General features: G+C 31.7%; 1 protein-coding gene across 1 annotated transcript; it reads right to left on the reverse strand.

Moving 5' to 3' along the window:
* Window positions 1–8,339: 8,339 nt before the first annotated feature.
* On the reverse strand, window positions 8,340–10,453 carry LOC140040740 (protein HEXIM1-like). The gene has a single exon (XM_072086898.1). The coding sequence runs from the start codon at window positions 10,208–10,210 to the stop codon at window positions 9,275–9,277; it is 936 nt and encodes a 311-aa protein (XP_071942999.1). The 5' UTR covers window positions 10,211–10,453; the 3' UTR covers window positions 8,340–9,274.
* Between the last annotated feature and the right edge of the window lie 3,322 nt (window positions 10,454–13,775).

Genomic DNA, 13,775 nt, shown 5'->3' on the forward strand with positions numbered 1-13,775 from the left:
CTGATGTTTCCAATTTACTTTTAATATTAATTAATACTTTTGAAATTAAAAAAATAATAAATATAGAATGTGCAGTATCTAGCATATATGTATGGTACATTGATTATACATTGGTATCATTTTAAAGGTATTCATATATTGTAAAGAGCTAGCCTTGTGCAACTAGTCAAAGGTCAAAAACGTATATAATTTATTTCGCCAAATACAAAAACAAACATACATACACTATAGAACAAATCCTAAATGTTATAGAAATACAATTATATATTAATTACATATTTTGAATTAATTTGTCACCAAATAATATATTCAAATACCAATATAATGTTTTGAATGCTATACTTTACAATCTACAAGATTGATTCTAAATTTTTAAATGCTGTACCGTAATACATAATAAATAATTTTATATTGCACATGCAAGGGAAACTACATAATCCAAGATTTGAAATGCTGAAAAAATTATCTTGATACCATCTCTACTTCCAGAGATATCTCCGTCTAAAGTTTTGGCTGTTACAATCAGTGTTTTGAGAAAACTGTCAAGTCAAGTAACAAATGACAAATACAAACAAATAAACGGGCCTTAGCAAAAGGTTCTTCTAATTGTTTTTGTTTTTTTTAACTAGCACCTTCGATAATTAACTATTGTTCTATTATTAACACAATTTTGCTTTCAATTTCATACATAATTTACACCATCTTTTAACCAACATACCACACAAAATGTTAAGTTTTATTTATTTATTTTTCTCAAAATAGAAAAACACCAAGGCAATAAAAAAATACTATTTCAGCTATCCTTTTCTGTAAAAATGACTTATGTCCGATTTTGTTTGCATGTGCCACATTTTATTTATATAATATAATTTTATAATATATATTTTTCTAAGCGGCATCTATATATAAATTTACGTAAGGGCAAAATTTGGTAAATCGCACGTTATTATTTCTAGAATGTTTACTCGATGGTATATAAAGTTGGTTCGTTCTTTCGATACTGATTTTAACCACCTGATGTAACCCTGTTTACTAATTAAATTGAGTTCGGTAATTAGTTATTGAAAATTAAAATGAATTTAGGTTTAACGATTTGCCCCAAATAGGGTGTTTTCCGATCGTGGTATACACTGTCTAATGCATGTCCATCTTGAAAAATACGCGCATACAATAATAGGAGGATGATTCGCATTTTCCTATTTCCTACGATAATTGTTTTTAATGGCTGAAAATCGGCTGAACAGCTCAAGCACAGCATCATAATGTTGAAGACAGGCCGATTTTCTTTAAAAAATACTATTTTTGATAGATTTAATATACGTTTATACAAATGTATTGATTTGCAATGAATGGAACATTCCAAATTATTTGGTTTAACCATGCTTGCATACATCCATGGTTTAACACAAGTAGGTAAATTTATGGGCCCTTGGAGAATAAAGATAAATAGTATTGTAATGCTATACAATACTGTAAATAGGTATTAAACCACTTTTGATCGCCATTTGAATCGCAAATTTCTTATTGTGTGTGTTGGACTGTTAGATATAATATAAACAAATATACTAATCAACTTTATTACTGTGAGTGTGGGTAGCCCCTATTTTTGGATTATAAACACATAATAATATAATACTTTATTACTGAAAGTTGCTTCTCAACGTTTGTATTAATTAATAATTACAAAAAATATAAACGTCGTAGTGGTGTATCGTTACATGTACTTTACTATTTCAATCGACTATGACAGTGACAATTTTAACAGTTATTAAATCGGAAATGTTTTACTCTATTTAGTGGTATATTATTTATAGTGGATAATAAAGAAATATAGGCCTAAAGAATAATTTAATATAAAGAATATATTAAAACATTTTTCCTTTTTGTATCTATCCTCATCCCCAACCCTCAACCCTAACCCTCAACCCTAATGTTAGATACAAAACACAAATTGGGTTTGTTTAAATGAGTCCAAATCAAAAATGTGGACTCATTTTGTGACAAGTTTCTCTTTCGGAAATAATTCTTAGGATGCTAATTTTGGTTGACTACATAAATCATTGTGTCTATTTATTTGTTTCTGTAAACGACAATGTTTTATAGTCATGCGGTACGTACATTTGAATTCGCCAGTTTTTTACGCTGAAATTACTATGTGTTCGAGAACCATCTGTGGGCACGAAGTAGATGGTACGTGAGCGAAGCGAGAAGAAAGAATAATTGTAAAGCTTGGCACTCTTGCCCCTACCGGCATAAATGTACAATTTAGATCTTTTAAGCATTAATTTTGCCAGAGACATTCACATATTAACAATTATTTACACTTGAAGCTTTTGTCTTTGTTTTAAATTTCCTGCTTTATAAGCAACCATTTCTGCTTTGTACCCCATAGCTTTTGGAGGCGTGCCTTTATAACTATGCCTTTTGTTTGTTAACATCTTTGATTGGCTGATTTGTTTTATTATGTAATTTTGTGACTTATATATGTTATCCTTTGTTACAATTCTCTTCACCTGATGATGGGCTATGCCCGAAACATGTCGTTAAAATAAATCTATATTGAGGCAGTTTTAACTTATTTGATCTTGATTTTTTTTAATGCAATTTATATCTATATACACTGTAGCATAGTGAAATTACGGGGCCCACATAATGTTCTATTTTTTTGGTATAATTACGTTATCAAAATCAAACATGAAGATGACAATTTCGGGAGATATACTGTATTTGAAAGGTTGGATAAAGAAACAGATGAAAAACTTCAGCTGGCCATATGATAACGTCACAACATCTGGTAGGCAAAATTACATTTCAGTAGCTTTCATAATAAGTTATAAACATCAAGGTCACCTGTAATTCTGAAGAGCTGTGAGATATTGAAATATACGGTGTAGATGAAAATATATGACCTACGTTATTCAAATTCATGAGAAAGATAAATTGAGCAAGTAATATTGAAATTTGAGAGAAAATCAGGCACAACGAGACGCTATGTTGTTTGTGATTATGATGTAAGAGAAAAAATCCCAATTTTTTTACTCAGGCCATATGAAGACGTTATAGCATTTTTACGTCTAGTGTGTGTGAATAAATTTAAAAAATGATGGGTCATCATCGTTCATTCTGAGGAGCTATAAGAGATTCAAAATAGATATATTTTTACACAATTTGCATTAAATTGCCCTTTGATGAGCGCAAAATGTTTACATGTGTCATTATTTCAAATTTGAAGTAATGTACCACATAAAATATGAAAAAAGTAACTGTTTAAAAACATATTTTTGGTATTATGCGAACAAAAATGCGAATAAACATTTTGAAAATGTCCTGAATGATGCTCTATTGTCATGTTTAGAAATTGATTTTGAGCATTTTAAAATGTATAGATATATACCCATGCATTTTTGTCTTTTTGACCTAAAGTTTATGTGTAGTGAATTTCACTAATATCTGGTGGTTATGAATATATAATTGAAACTGTGAATTCACAAAATGGGGCATTTGTGATGTCAAAGTTGATTTTTCAAGCTGAAAAGCTTACTATGGCCAGTTTTGATTAGGTGAAACATATTTGAATTGAACATTTTCAGATAATTCGTACACAAATTCTCAACAAACAGAGATAAATAAGAAGAATAATTTATACAATAAAAATAGGTGATCATTATATTCTAAATTATCACCTACAGTGAGTGAGTAATAACAACAACAATTGGGAGATTTTAGCTATTTAGGCAAAATTATGCTAGAATGACATTGCATGGATCCAAATTGAAATCTGATATTACTTTACTGAATTTTCTTATTATTGAAAAATTGAAGAATCATTCTATAGTTATAATAAAAATATATAAGAAATCCAGTGCATGAGAAATAATCTGGGTCTGTGTTTACAATGGTTCAGACAAATTCATCATTGTGCAGTAAAATCTTCATAATAGTCCAGTCAGCGTAAAATAGTGTGAACCTCTTGGAACAAATTGCAACATAATTTATGTATATCATCCATATAATAGTACTCAGATTGGGAAAACAAACGGTTGTAGGTTAATTTCCCCGGTATTTTTCTTCCTGGACATTTTTCCCCCACAGCTTAATATTTTATCATTATTTGAACAAATTTAAATCTGTTTTTGAAGATTATAGTACAGTAAGACATATTTACACAACCCAAAGACTAATACAGTTTTTTCAGGTTGGGTCCTAGTTATTTCAAAATGCCACTCCTTCAAGTTTCAAATAAAGATCAGGGGTGTAGCCTGGGGAAAATGTCTAGTGGTAGACCAAATCTTCATTTCAAAATGTCCGCTATTTTAATATAGATATTTTCTGTATTGTTCACAATATATTTGCTTATATTTGCTCTAATGCATTGAAATTTAAACTGTGACTGGGGAAAAAATACTAAAATTGTTGTGTTTTGTATATCTGACCAATTAAAATCATGCAACAATGATGTGTAGAAAAAGTTTGTGCAGATGTCATATCTCTAAAATGTGTAAACATAACATTTCATAATTTTGTCATTTACTTAAAGAGGTGCACCTCCTATTTTTCAACTTTCAGTTTAGTATCAAGGGCAAGCTTTCTGTGGATTAAAAATGGCATGTTTTACAAAAAGTTTAACAATTTTAAAATGTGCTTTTAATTTCTAATCGACTTTCTATGCGACTTTCATGACATTTTTTGTATGTCAAAAATTCTCATGCGCGTGAACAATTTTACGCATACGGTTCGCACCGAGTATGACAATAATGTTTTTTTCTCTTGAATAATGAAAATATAGGATTTATTGTCTCTTTCGTCATACCTCAACAAATTTAATATTTTCATCTTTACAGTAAATTTCAAAAAGTTTGTGGAAGCTGTTGAATTGTAGATATGAATTCATGTAAACATTTTGCTTATCAAATGTTGTGACATCATCATATGGCAAGTTGAATTTAAAAAGTCAGATTTTCATCTTTTGCGACATAGTTCATCCCATTTAAAAGAGCGTGCATCTATATTCTATGTAGTATTGAATTTCTTCAACATGTTCATATGTTCTTGCTCAGACAGTTTCCTTCCAAAATTGCTATCTTTGTGTTTTATTTTGATGACATATCATCATGCTAAAATAAAATGTGAAAACGCCCACAAATGTGAAAACAACCACAAATGTAAAAATGCATCACCCACATATGTGAAAACAGCGCCCACATATGTGAAAACAGCGCCCACAAATGTGAAAAAAAGATCGTCTTAGAACTATATGTACATAATAGTAAGCCAACAACCACACACTACAAGCAACAATGATGTAACATGGCCTTTATCTTGAAGTATCATACACGCGCGCAGCAAATAACAAATATCGTCTATTACGTACATTAAACCAAAGAGTTAACATGCAAATATCGCTCGCACGAGCAGCAAATGGTAATAATCCAATGCGTTAACGACGACCCTAACAGACTTATCGTGAACACACAATTATTGATTTGATTTGATTTTTTTTTTTACATTTGTTGGCGAAAAATTCTCTATTTTTTTTTACATTTGTGGGCGTTATCACATTTGTGTGCGATGGTCGTTTTCACATTTGTGGGCGCTGTTTATTACATTTGTGGGTGATGCGTTTTTACATTTGTGGTTTGTTTTCATATTTGTGGGTGAAGCATTTTCACATTTGTGAGTTCAACATGGGTCCTGTAATTTTAGATTTAGATAACTAACTCGTCAAATTGACGAGTTCAAATCTATTATTTTCAGAAAAACGGATAAGACAGGCAATCAAAAATAAGGAATTTGGGTTTTCATACATTTGTGTGTTCCCCTTCTTCTTTGTCTTTTTTTTGTACATTATGGTCTCCCTTTCATACACATTTGCCTCCTTTTTTGTTTTTGTAATATAGGTCTCCTTTTTTGTATTGCATCTCTGGTTGAGTTTCTAGTTTTGAAAAACCCCTTATGATAAAATGAAATGATATTTATACCTGTAATTATAATCCAAACATTAAATTTAGAAATAAAAGAAAATATCCATAAGCCTGTACAGTGAATATAAAACCCATTGATTCTGTTTGAGTAGTTGGCAGTGAACCAATATTTTTTAGAAATGACATATTCCATATTGAATAAAGGAAGTTTGAGTTGATCTGTTAATATCTAAACTTCCTTTCAATTATAAAAAATGCTGGAATAGATGATGCCCCAAAATGCAAAATTATTGCCCCAAATAATGCATTTTGCATGCAGTAATGTACACTTGAATGATTATCTGGTATGTTTGTTTTTTTTCATGTTGGCTGAAGAAAAAAATGTTTTGAGCATTCATTGATTCATCAAAGGAAGACAATTAGGAAGTTTGGAGTTCATCCATTAATAAATGTAGGACCTGCTGGATGCACTGCCTTATAATTTACAAGATCCTCCTGTTTGAAGGGTTAATTGTTACAAAAATATTTGATCCCGTTGTGTTTTTCATGAAATATTACAAATAGAAAGGAAGCTTTTTTGTAGTAGCTCACTAAGCATACAGTAGTTAATACCAAGAACCATTCTCTCATGGCTAGAGCATACAGTAGTTAATACCAAGAACCATTCTCTCATGGCTAGAGCATACAGTAGTTAATACCAAGAACCATTCTCTCATGGCTAGAGCATACAGTAGTTAATACCAAGAACCATTCTCTCATGGCTAGAGCATACAGTAGTTGATACCAAGAACCATTCTCTCATGGCTAGAGCATACAGTAGTTAATACCAAGAACCATTCTCTCATGGCCAGAAATCATCAAATTGCTATGTGATGGTACACTAATTGAAACAAATTCATACTGAATATTATGAGTAGACCAAATTTATAGAACAGTACCGGGGACAGTACTATAAAACGTTTTTCTTTAAAATAAGGTCTCATCTGTTTATAACATTTGAGACAGTCCCTAAATGTTAAGATTATCCCTTTAGCTATCGACTATGACCCTGCTGTTTTTGTTCTACAGTACTGTACTGTGATTATAAACAAGAAATATTTCTTACAAAAAACGCTGCTCGCTTATTGACGTAACACTATACAGTTTTAAAGATATATTGTCCCTCTGAAAAATATTTTTTATTTCAAATTTGTTTCTTAATGTGTCATTTTATTGTCACATAATAGTTATTTTACCTGAAAAAATGTAATTTAAAGCAAAAAATACTTCAAATTGTCTGTCAGACAATGGTTTTTGAGTTATAATTAAATGTTTCTTTTCTCTTAGTTATTTATATCCATTACAGATGATCGTGCATTTGAAACAAGTGACTGTGTTACAGCTTTATTTATTAAACCTTATTTAGTGAGGGTAACCCTAAACAGCATAAGCTGACAATCAAGGGGCCCTCATATAAAGATCAAGGTCATCAGCCAGCTGATTTCTATTTTCTTCTATTAACTACAACAATGTCTGAAAGTGGTATTTCCTTATTTTGTTCAACTTCAATTGGCTGATGACCTTGATCTTGTACAGGTGAACTTTATGCATGCAACTGAATACCCTCTAGACTACTTAAAGTTTGCACAAGTGGAAATAAGGTTTATCGAAAATTGCGTGAGCGATGCATAATGGGAAGGGTTTGGAAGCAATAGCGCCACCACCAGTATATAAAGTTTGTATTTATACGGTGGCGCTATTGCTCCCAAAGCCTTCCCATCATGCCTTGTGCAATGACGTGTCTCGCGAAATCAAGGTATTTGCGATAAACCTTATTCTTCCACAATCTGTTGATTGGCGTCAACCAATCAAAGGGCAAGAATCCCAAAATTGTTCAACCATGAGCACTCATAGACTCTTTTCCCAGACGTTTTGTAGGTGCAACAGCTGGACCTATAAATTATAGTGGAGTTTAGATTTTCGCATTTATGTCACTCTCTCAGTACTGAACTTGCTGCTAGCTTTATATCTGATTGCGTCATCTCTTGTGACGTAGCTGGCTAAAGCAGCAGCATGAAAAGCTACTGTATTGAATATATTCAATCATTTTACCTTATTACCTTACTTAATGAAGTACTGTATAATATAGTTTGCAGATAGCCTAAATTTTGGTTGGGGTGGCTAAAATAATTTTCAGTCATTGGGTGGTTTGGAGTTTCACATAATATTAGTATCTCTTTGGATATCAATCTGTGATCTATTTGCTGTCTATTAACATATATCAGTCATATCCATTTTAAACAATACTGTGAACATAATTTATACCAGTATGTGTAATCATTTTCAAATTTTCTATACAAAATCTCCTCTAATAAAATCTTTTACATCCTTCACCTGTGAAATCTTTAATTTTTTTTTTTAATGTGGAGTGTTTATTAAATTGTTATTATTAATATCGTCAGTAATCCTAAATTCTTTACTCCTTCTTAAAAATCCGCCAAAACCAGAATCTAATTTTGAAAAAAACAATAACCAAAAACAGACATTTTATTCAACATTTATTTTTTCTATCTAAATTAGGATTTTATCTGTAAAAATTGATTAAACATTACCGGTAATCCAAAATTCTTATTTTATTACATTAAGTCAAGTTTAGTTTTGGCAGTGTTGATTGTATACTGCATTTTATTACAGTACATTATTGATTGTCCTGTTGTACTGTACTACAGCCTTCATACTATGAATTGAAACATACTACAGCTTTCTTCATACTAACAGCCCATTATCTGAAATGTTACAAACATGGTGAAAAACTGTTTTTCTTACAATTCACATTCATATTTAATGATGAGGGTACTGGTTTTTAAACTATATGAAAGTAAATTATTATGTCACCATTTTGAAACATTTGAGGTGATCCCTATTTGATATTAACACATTTTCACACTAATGTATTATTATTATTATTACAACTTACAGTGTGAAAATACTCAATTTTTTATTGTATTTATGAATAAACAGGAATAATGTATTACTGGCAATTTATCAACTAATTTGATGAAACATTCACTTTATCAAACTGATTATGTTTTGCAATGATAACATTCTTACAGATTTGTTGCAAGGATGTGAGCAAAACATGTGTATATTTTAAAGTCCAAATGTAGTAGTATAAAAACAAATACAATAACTAGGCCCAAGTTATAAAATATTTCATTGTTTTAGCTGTACAATTTCAAATCCTGTACTGTCACTTCTCGATTATTAAAACTTTAATTTAAAATGAGACTAAAAAAACTAAATGTGCAGCCTCCCAGTGTCAAGGAGGACTTTTTTATTTATTGAATTGTTACATTTCAAACATTGTACACTATTTACATTTTATAATTTGTGGAGCATGAAACTAAACGCTTGTTTTCAGACAAAAGTCTTGAGTTTTCCTCACGCAATTGTGACACAGTCGCTTCCAGATCTCCAACAGTTTGTAATCGTGCACATACTTCAGGACTTAATGGTAGCCCATCATTCCCATTACAATTGATATTTTGTTGTCTTTTTACTTTTTGAATTCCCTCCAATTCATTTACTTTACTTGATAGTGCCAACACCTCTGACACAAGATCTTTTTTTGACATATTCTCTAGTCTTTCAGATTGAAAATCATTGTAAACAGCTGTAAAATCCTTCTCATGATATCCGCCAACAACAATATCATCAAATGCATCATCCGAAGATTCTAAGTCAGTTTTTATCATTGCAACACTAGAAAAATCTGGAGTCTCAACTTTATGGTCTTCCATAAGAAATTGAGTTGTATTATAAGGTGTGGGTCTATTTTCTCTTCTTTTTGCTGCTCTTGCAGCTTCACGTTCATCGACTTCCTTTCTCTCTTCCCAGGTCAACTCTGTGTAAGGTTTCCACTTCTTTTTGTTGTTGTTATTGGTGGTGTTGTGTCTCTTTTTTCCTCTTCTGCGTTTTTTCACATTACCTCCATGGTTTTTGTGTACTCCAACTCCGATATTATGGCTTCTTTGAATGTGTTCATTTTTGTGCGGCATTGAGTCAGATATGTTTTGAAATTCTAAATTATCAATAGGCTTAGGTCCACGCTGCTGCTGCTGACCTACATAATTTTGTTGGCGAAGTGCCATAAACGAGCCAGGCGTACTACTAATAGGCCTCCTAAGCCTAGGCCTGGTAGGACTTCGCTCGGGTTCTGTTCCTTCGTCATCCCCGTCCGTACCTTCAGGTTCAAATGAAACATTTCGATCACTTTCGTCCGTCAAACTCATGATTTCTACTATGGTCATTAAGTCCGATTGTCTTTAATGTACAGAAAACAGTTTAATGTTATGATTTCCACTAGGCCTAGCCCTAGCTACTGCACTAGACCATGGATATGTAGACGTACCTGCCAATCAATAGTTTTACCTATCTAGGCTAGGCCAGGTAAAAAAAAAAAATCAACAAACCAGCCAGCCAAGCACAACAACATCACATCACACGTACATCACGAACGAAATCGACTCTCTCCTCTCTTCCCCCGTCACACACACGCCACCACCACCAGTATTCGCCAAAAATAGCGTCGCTAGGCGGCGCAAGTTCATAAAGTAAAATCTTCGATAAAGTCAAAAGATTATAAACGAGAACTTATTTAATATTAGTCCGGGTTCCCTGCACCCCTTCCCTGCATCCCTACCTTTTTTTTTGTATTTTGATGTACCTATATATCCGGTGAACTAAAAAATAGATGTTAACATCGAATATCCTCATTCCCGAGATGGGTTTTTAACGTATTTTAAAAAACGATTTAATTTCAGATTTTTTACCAATTTGGGGTAGGGGGTAATACAAATAGCCATAAGTACAGTTTTCCTTGAACAAATCATTCATTCTTGGTATCAATGTATAGACATTAATGACATTACAAAAGGTCAAAAGGTCACATCTTTTTTGAAAAGGAAAAAATATCTGGTATCTACAAATATGTCAATATAGGCATATCTTATACCAACATTGTTGTTCAAAAATTTGCTAAAATGATTCATATATGATAGCTAGGTATATGAAATCTGATTCATCCATATAACCATTTTTAGGTATATGTATATAGCTATAAATATGTACACAACTTAACAGAATCAGTTTAATTGTTTCGTGCATTTTTGGGAGTAGGCCTAAACAATACAGTTTGATCGGAATTTCAAGTAATTATAGTGGAAGAGATTATATGAGATACGAGCGTGCGCACGCCGCACAAATCAGACTTGAACGCAATGAATGAACTCAGAGAGACCAATTAGCACGAATTACCATGTACCAGTAAATATAAAATTGTAATACTGTATTATGAACTTGAAATATTTCACCCATTTGGGCAAGAGGAGGGTAGGCATATCATATAGCTACTGAATCTAGCTAAAAAATATGGTGAACTGGGACAAAATTGTAGACAAAGGCTTTTGGTTTTAAATGAATGTATATGTTGTCCTGACAACATACAACAAATCAACCCTCCATCATCCACCGCCTTTATAATGCAAATGAGCATAAATATTCAAATTAGCTATAAAACCCATATTTTCACGGTATCTCCTATACTAATAATCCATTCATTACAATTTTGTGGCAAACCACATGTTTTCATACCCAATGAACACATTTAAAGCATTTTCAGTGATCAAATACCATGTATAACAGGTGAAACGCAATTTAAGTCACGCTTGAGTGATGTTTATCCAAAATTAACATTTTTTCTGTAGATTTAGGTTCAGATAACCCGCTACTCTACGCTTTCTTTTGTTTTTATGAACCACAAACAATATTAACAGATAACTAATGTGACCTTGTGTTTGTGATTATATTTGTAAATTGTATTATATTGACTGAAATGTATGTGCAATGTTAGATACAGACGTACTACAGTTATATATTCACCTTGTTGAACCCACAAATGTGAAAACAATTACAAATGTGAAAACGTATTACCCTCACATGTGAAAACAACCACAAATGTAAAAACAGCACCCACAAATGTGAAAAAAAAAGACAGACCTTTTCGAACACAAATGTAAAAAAAAATCAAATCAAATTTAGTGCTAGACCCAAACAATTTTAATCGAGTTAATGTTTTTTATATACATTGTATTGAGTTAACATTAACGACGACCCTAACAGACGTATCGTGAACACACAATTTTATTGAAACAACTCAATACACATGACACTCGAATACACATTAGCACTAAATTTGATTTGAATGTTTTTTACATTTGTGGGCTATTTTTTTTACATTCGTGGGCGTTATCACATTGTGGGCGATGATCGTTTTCACATTTGTGGGCGCTGTTTATTACATTTGTGGGTGATGCGTTTTTACATTTGTGGTTGTTTTCACATTTGTGAGTGATGCGTTTTCACATTTGTGGGTGATGCGTTTTCACATTTGTGGTTGTTTTCACATTTTTGGGCGTTTTCACATTTTGTGGGTTCAACACACATTCATTCTTCTACATGATTCCCACAGGTAACGGGACATTCTAATTGTAGGCTACTTGTAACATTCATTACATGCAGTAGACGTTATACCCTTGTTCACAATTACACCTATACCTATGTGTGCTCATTATTTTTTTAAAGAAATAATATTTTATTTTAATTAATAGACTTAAAAGAGAGGAGATATGCACCGCTGAAAGATATGGCTTATGCCTGTGTATCTCATCTGATACGCTCCTATGATCTAGGTACGTCATGGAACAACTAGAACAAACAACAAGAACAAATTTAAATATAGGCCTAAACGAAAGCACACATTTATTCCAATTAAGTTTTTCCAAAAGATATGATATCTCATTATCATTCTATCCATGTTAGGAGTTGTAGTTTTATAAAGTTATATTTACAGTACAATGATAATCAATAATTTCATAGTTTAACATGACTTAAGTTTGCATCAAATGACACATTTAGGTTAAGCAATGGTTTGCCTAGAGGTAGTAGACTCAATTAATAGTCTTGTTCATAGTGAGCAAGTATTTTTTTTATGTACTGCTTTTTAAAGTTTCTAACTAAACTTTACTCTGCTTTTTTTTTCTCACGTTATTGCTTTTTTCATGTCTGGTTAAAGGACAGACTTCCTTTTCCTAGTCTGTCGATTTAAGACATTGCATTACAGAAAGGAATGCCACAAAACAGGATCCTCTGGTAAGGAACTGACTTTTTAACACATTAAACCAATGACCATCACATCGTATCTTTGAATTTTCTTATGGCTATCTTTCTATGGTCAATAAATGACAATTATACTCACCCCAAAATTGGCCGATCTTTTCTATTTCAAGAATGCCTTTTAATACACATGGTCAATTCCACAAAAATAAAGATTCATAATTGGTATATTAAGGGATAATCTTGATACAGAAGGGATCACTACAATCAGGTGTGAAGGTTATTATGATTTATTGACAGGCATAAAAGGTCCCAAAACTGTTTTTTTTTGGAGTTGACATCATCATACGTTTCATGTATGTGGGACATTCGAGAAGTTAAAAAGTCAGTTCTAATTCGAGGTTTCTGATTTTGTAGAGTCATTACAGTACAACGGTTGAGGAATACGCACCAAAAGAACTTGAAAATGATAATGTGATACCATATCGTTTGGCAATAATCTAATGAAAATATCGATGTGTGTTTTTTTTATTCTCGTTTTTTGAAAACGTAATTAAATATTATTATTATTATTATTATTATTATTATTATTATTATTATTATTAGTGTTATTATTATTATTATTATTATTATTAGTGTTATTATTATTGTTATTATTATTATTATTAGTGTTAGTGTTATTGTTATTATTATTATTATTAT

The sequence above is a fragment of the Antedon mediterranea genome, chromosome 2 (genome assembly GCF_964355755.1).
Source record: "Antedon mediterranea chromosome 2, ecAntMedi1.1, whole genome shotgun sequence".
NCBI lineage: Eukaryota > Metazoa > Echinodermata > Crinoidea > Comatulida > Antedonidae > Antedon > Antedon mediterranea.

Excerpts from the sequence above, each read along its gene's own strand:
- LOC140040740 (XM_072086898.1), bottom strand. The coding sequence starts at position 10,210 with ATGACCATAGTAGAAATCATGAGTTTGACGGACGAAAGTGATCGAAAT.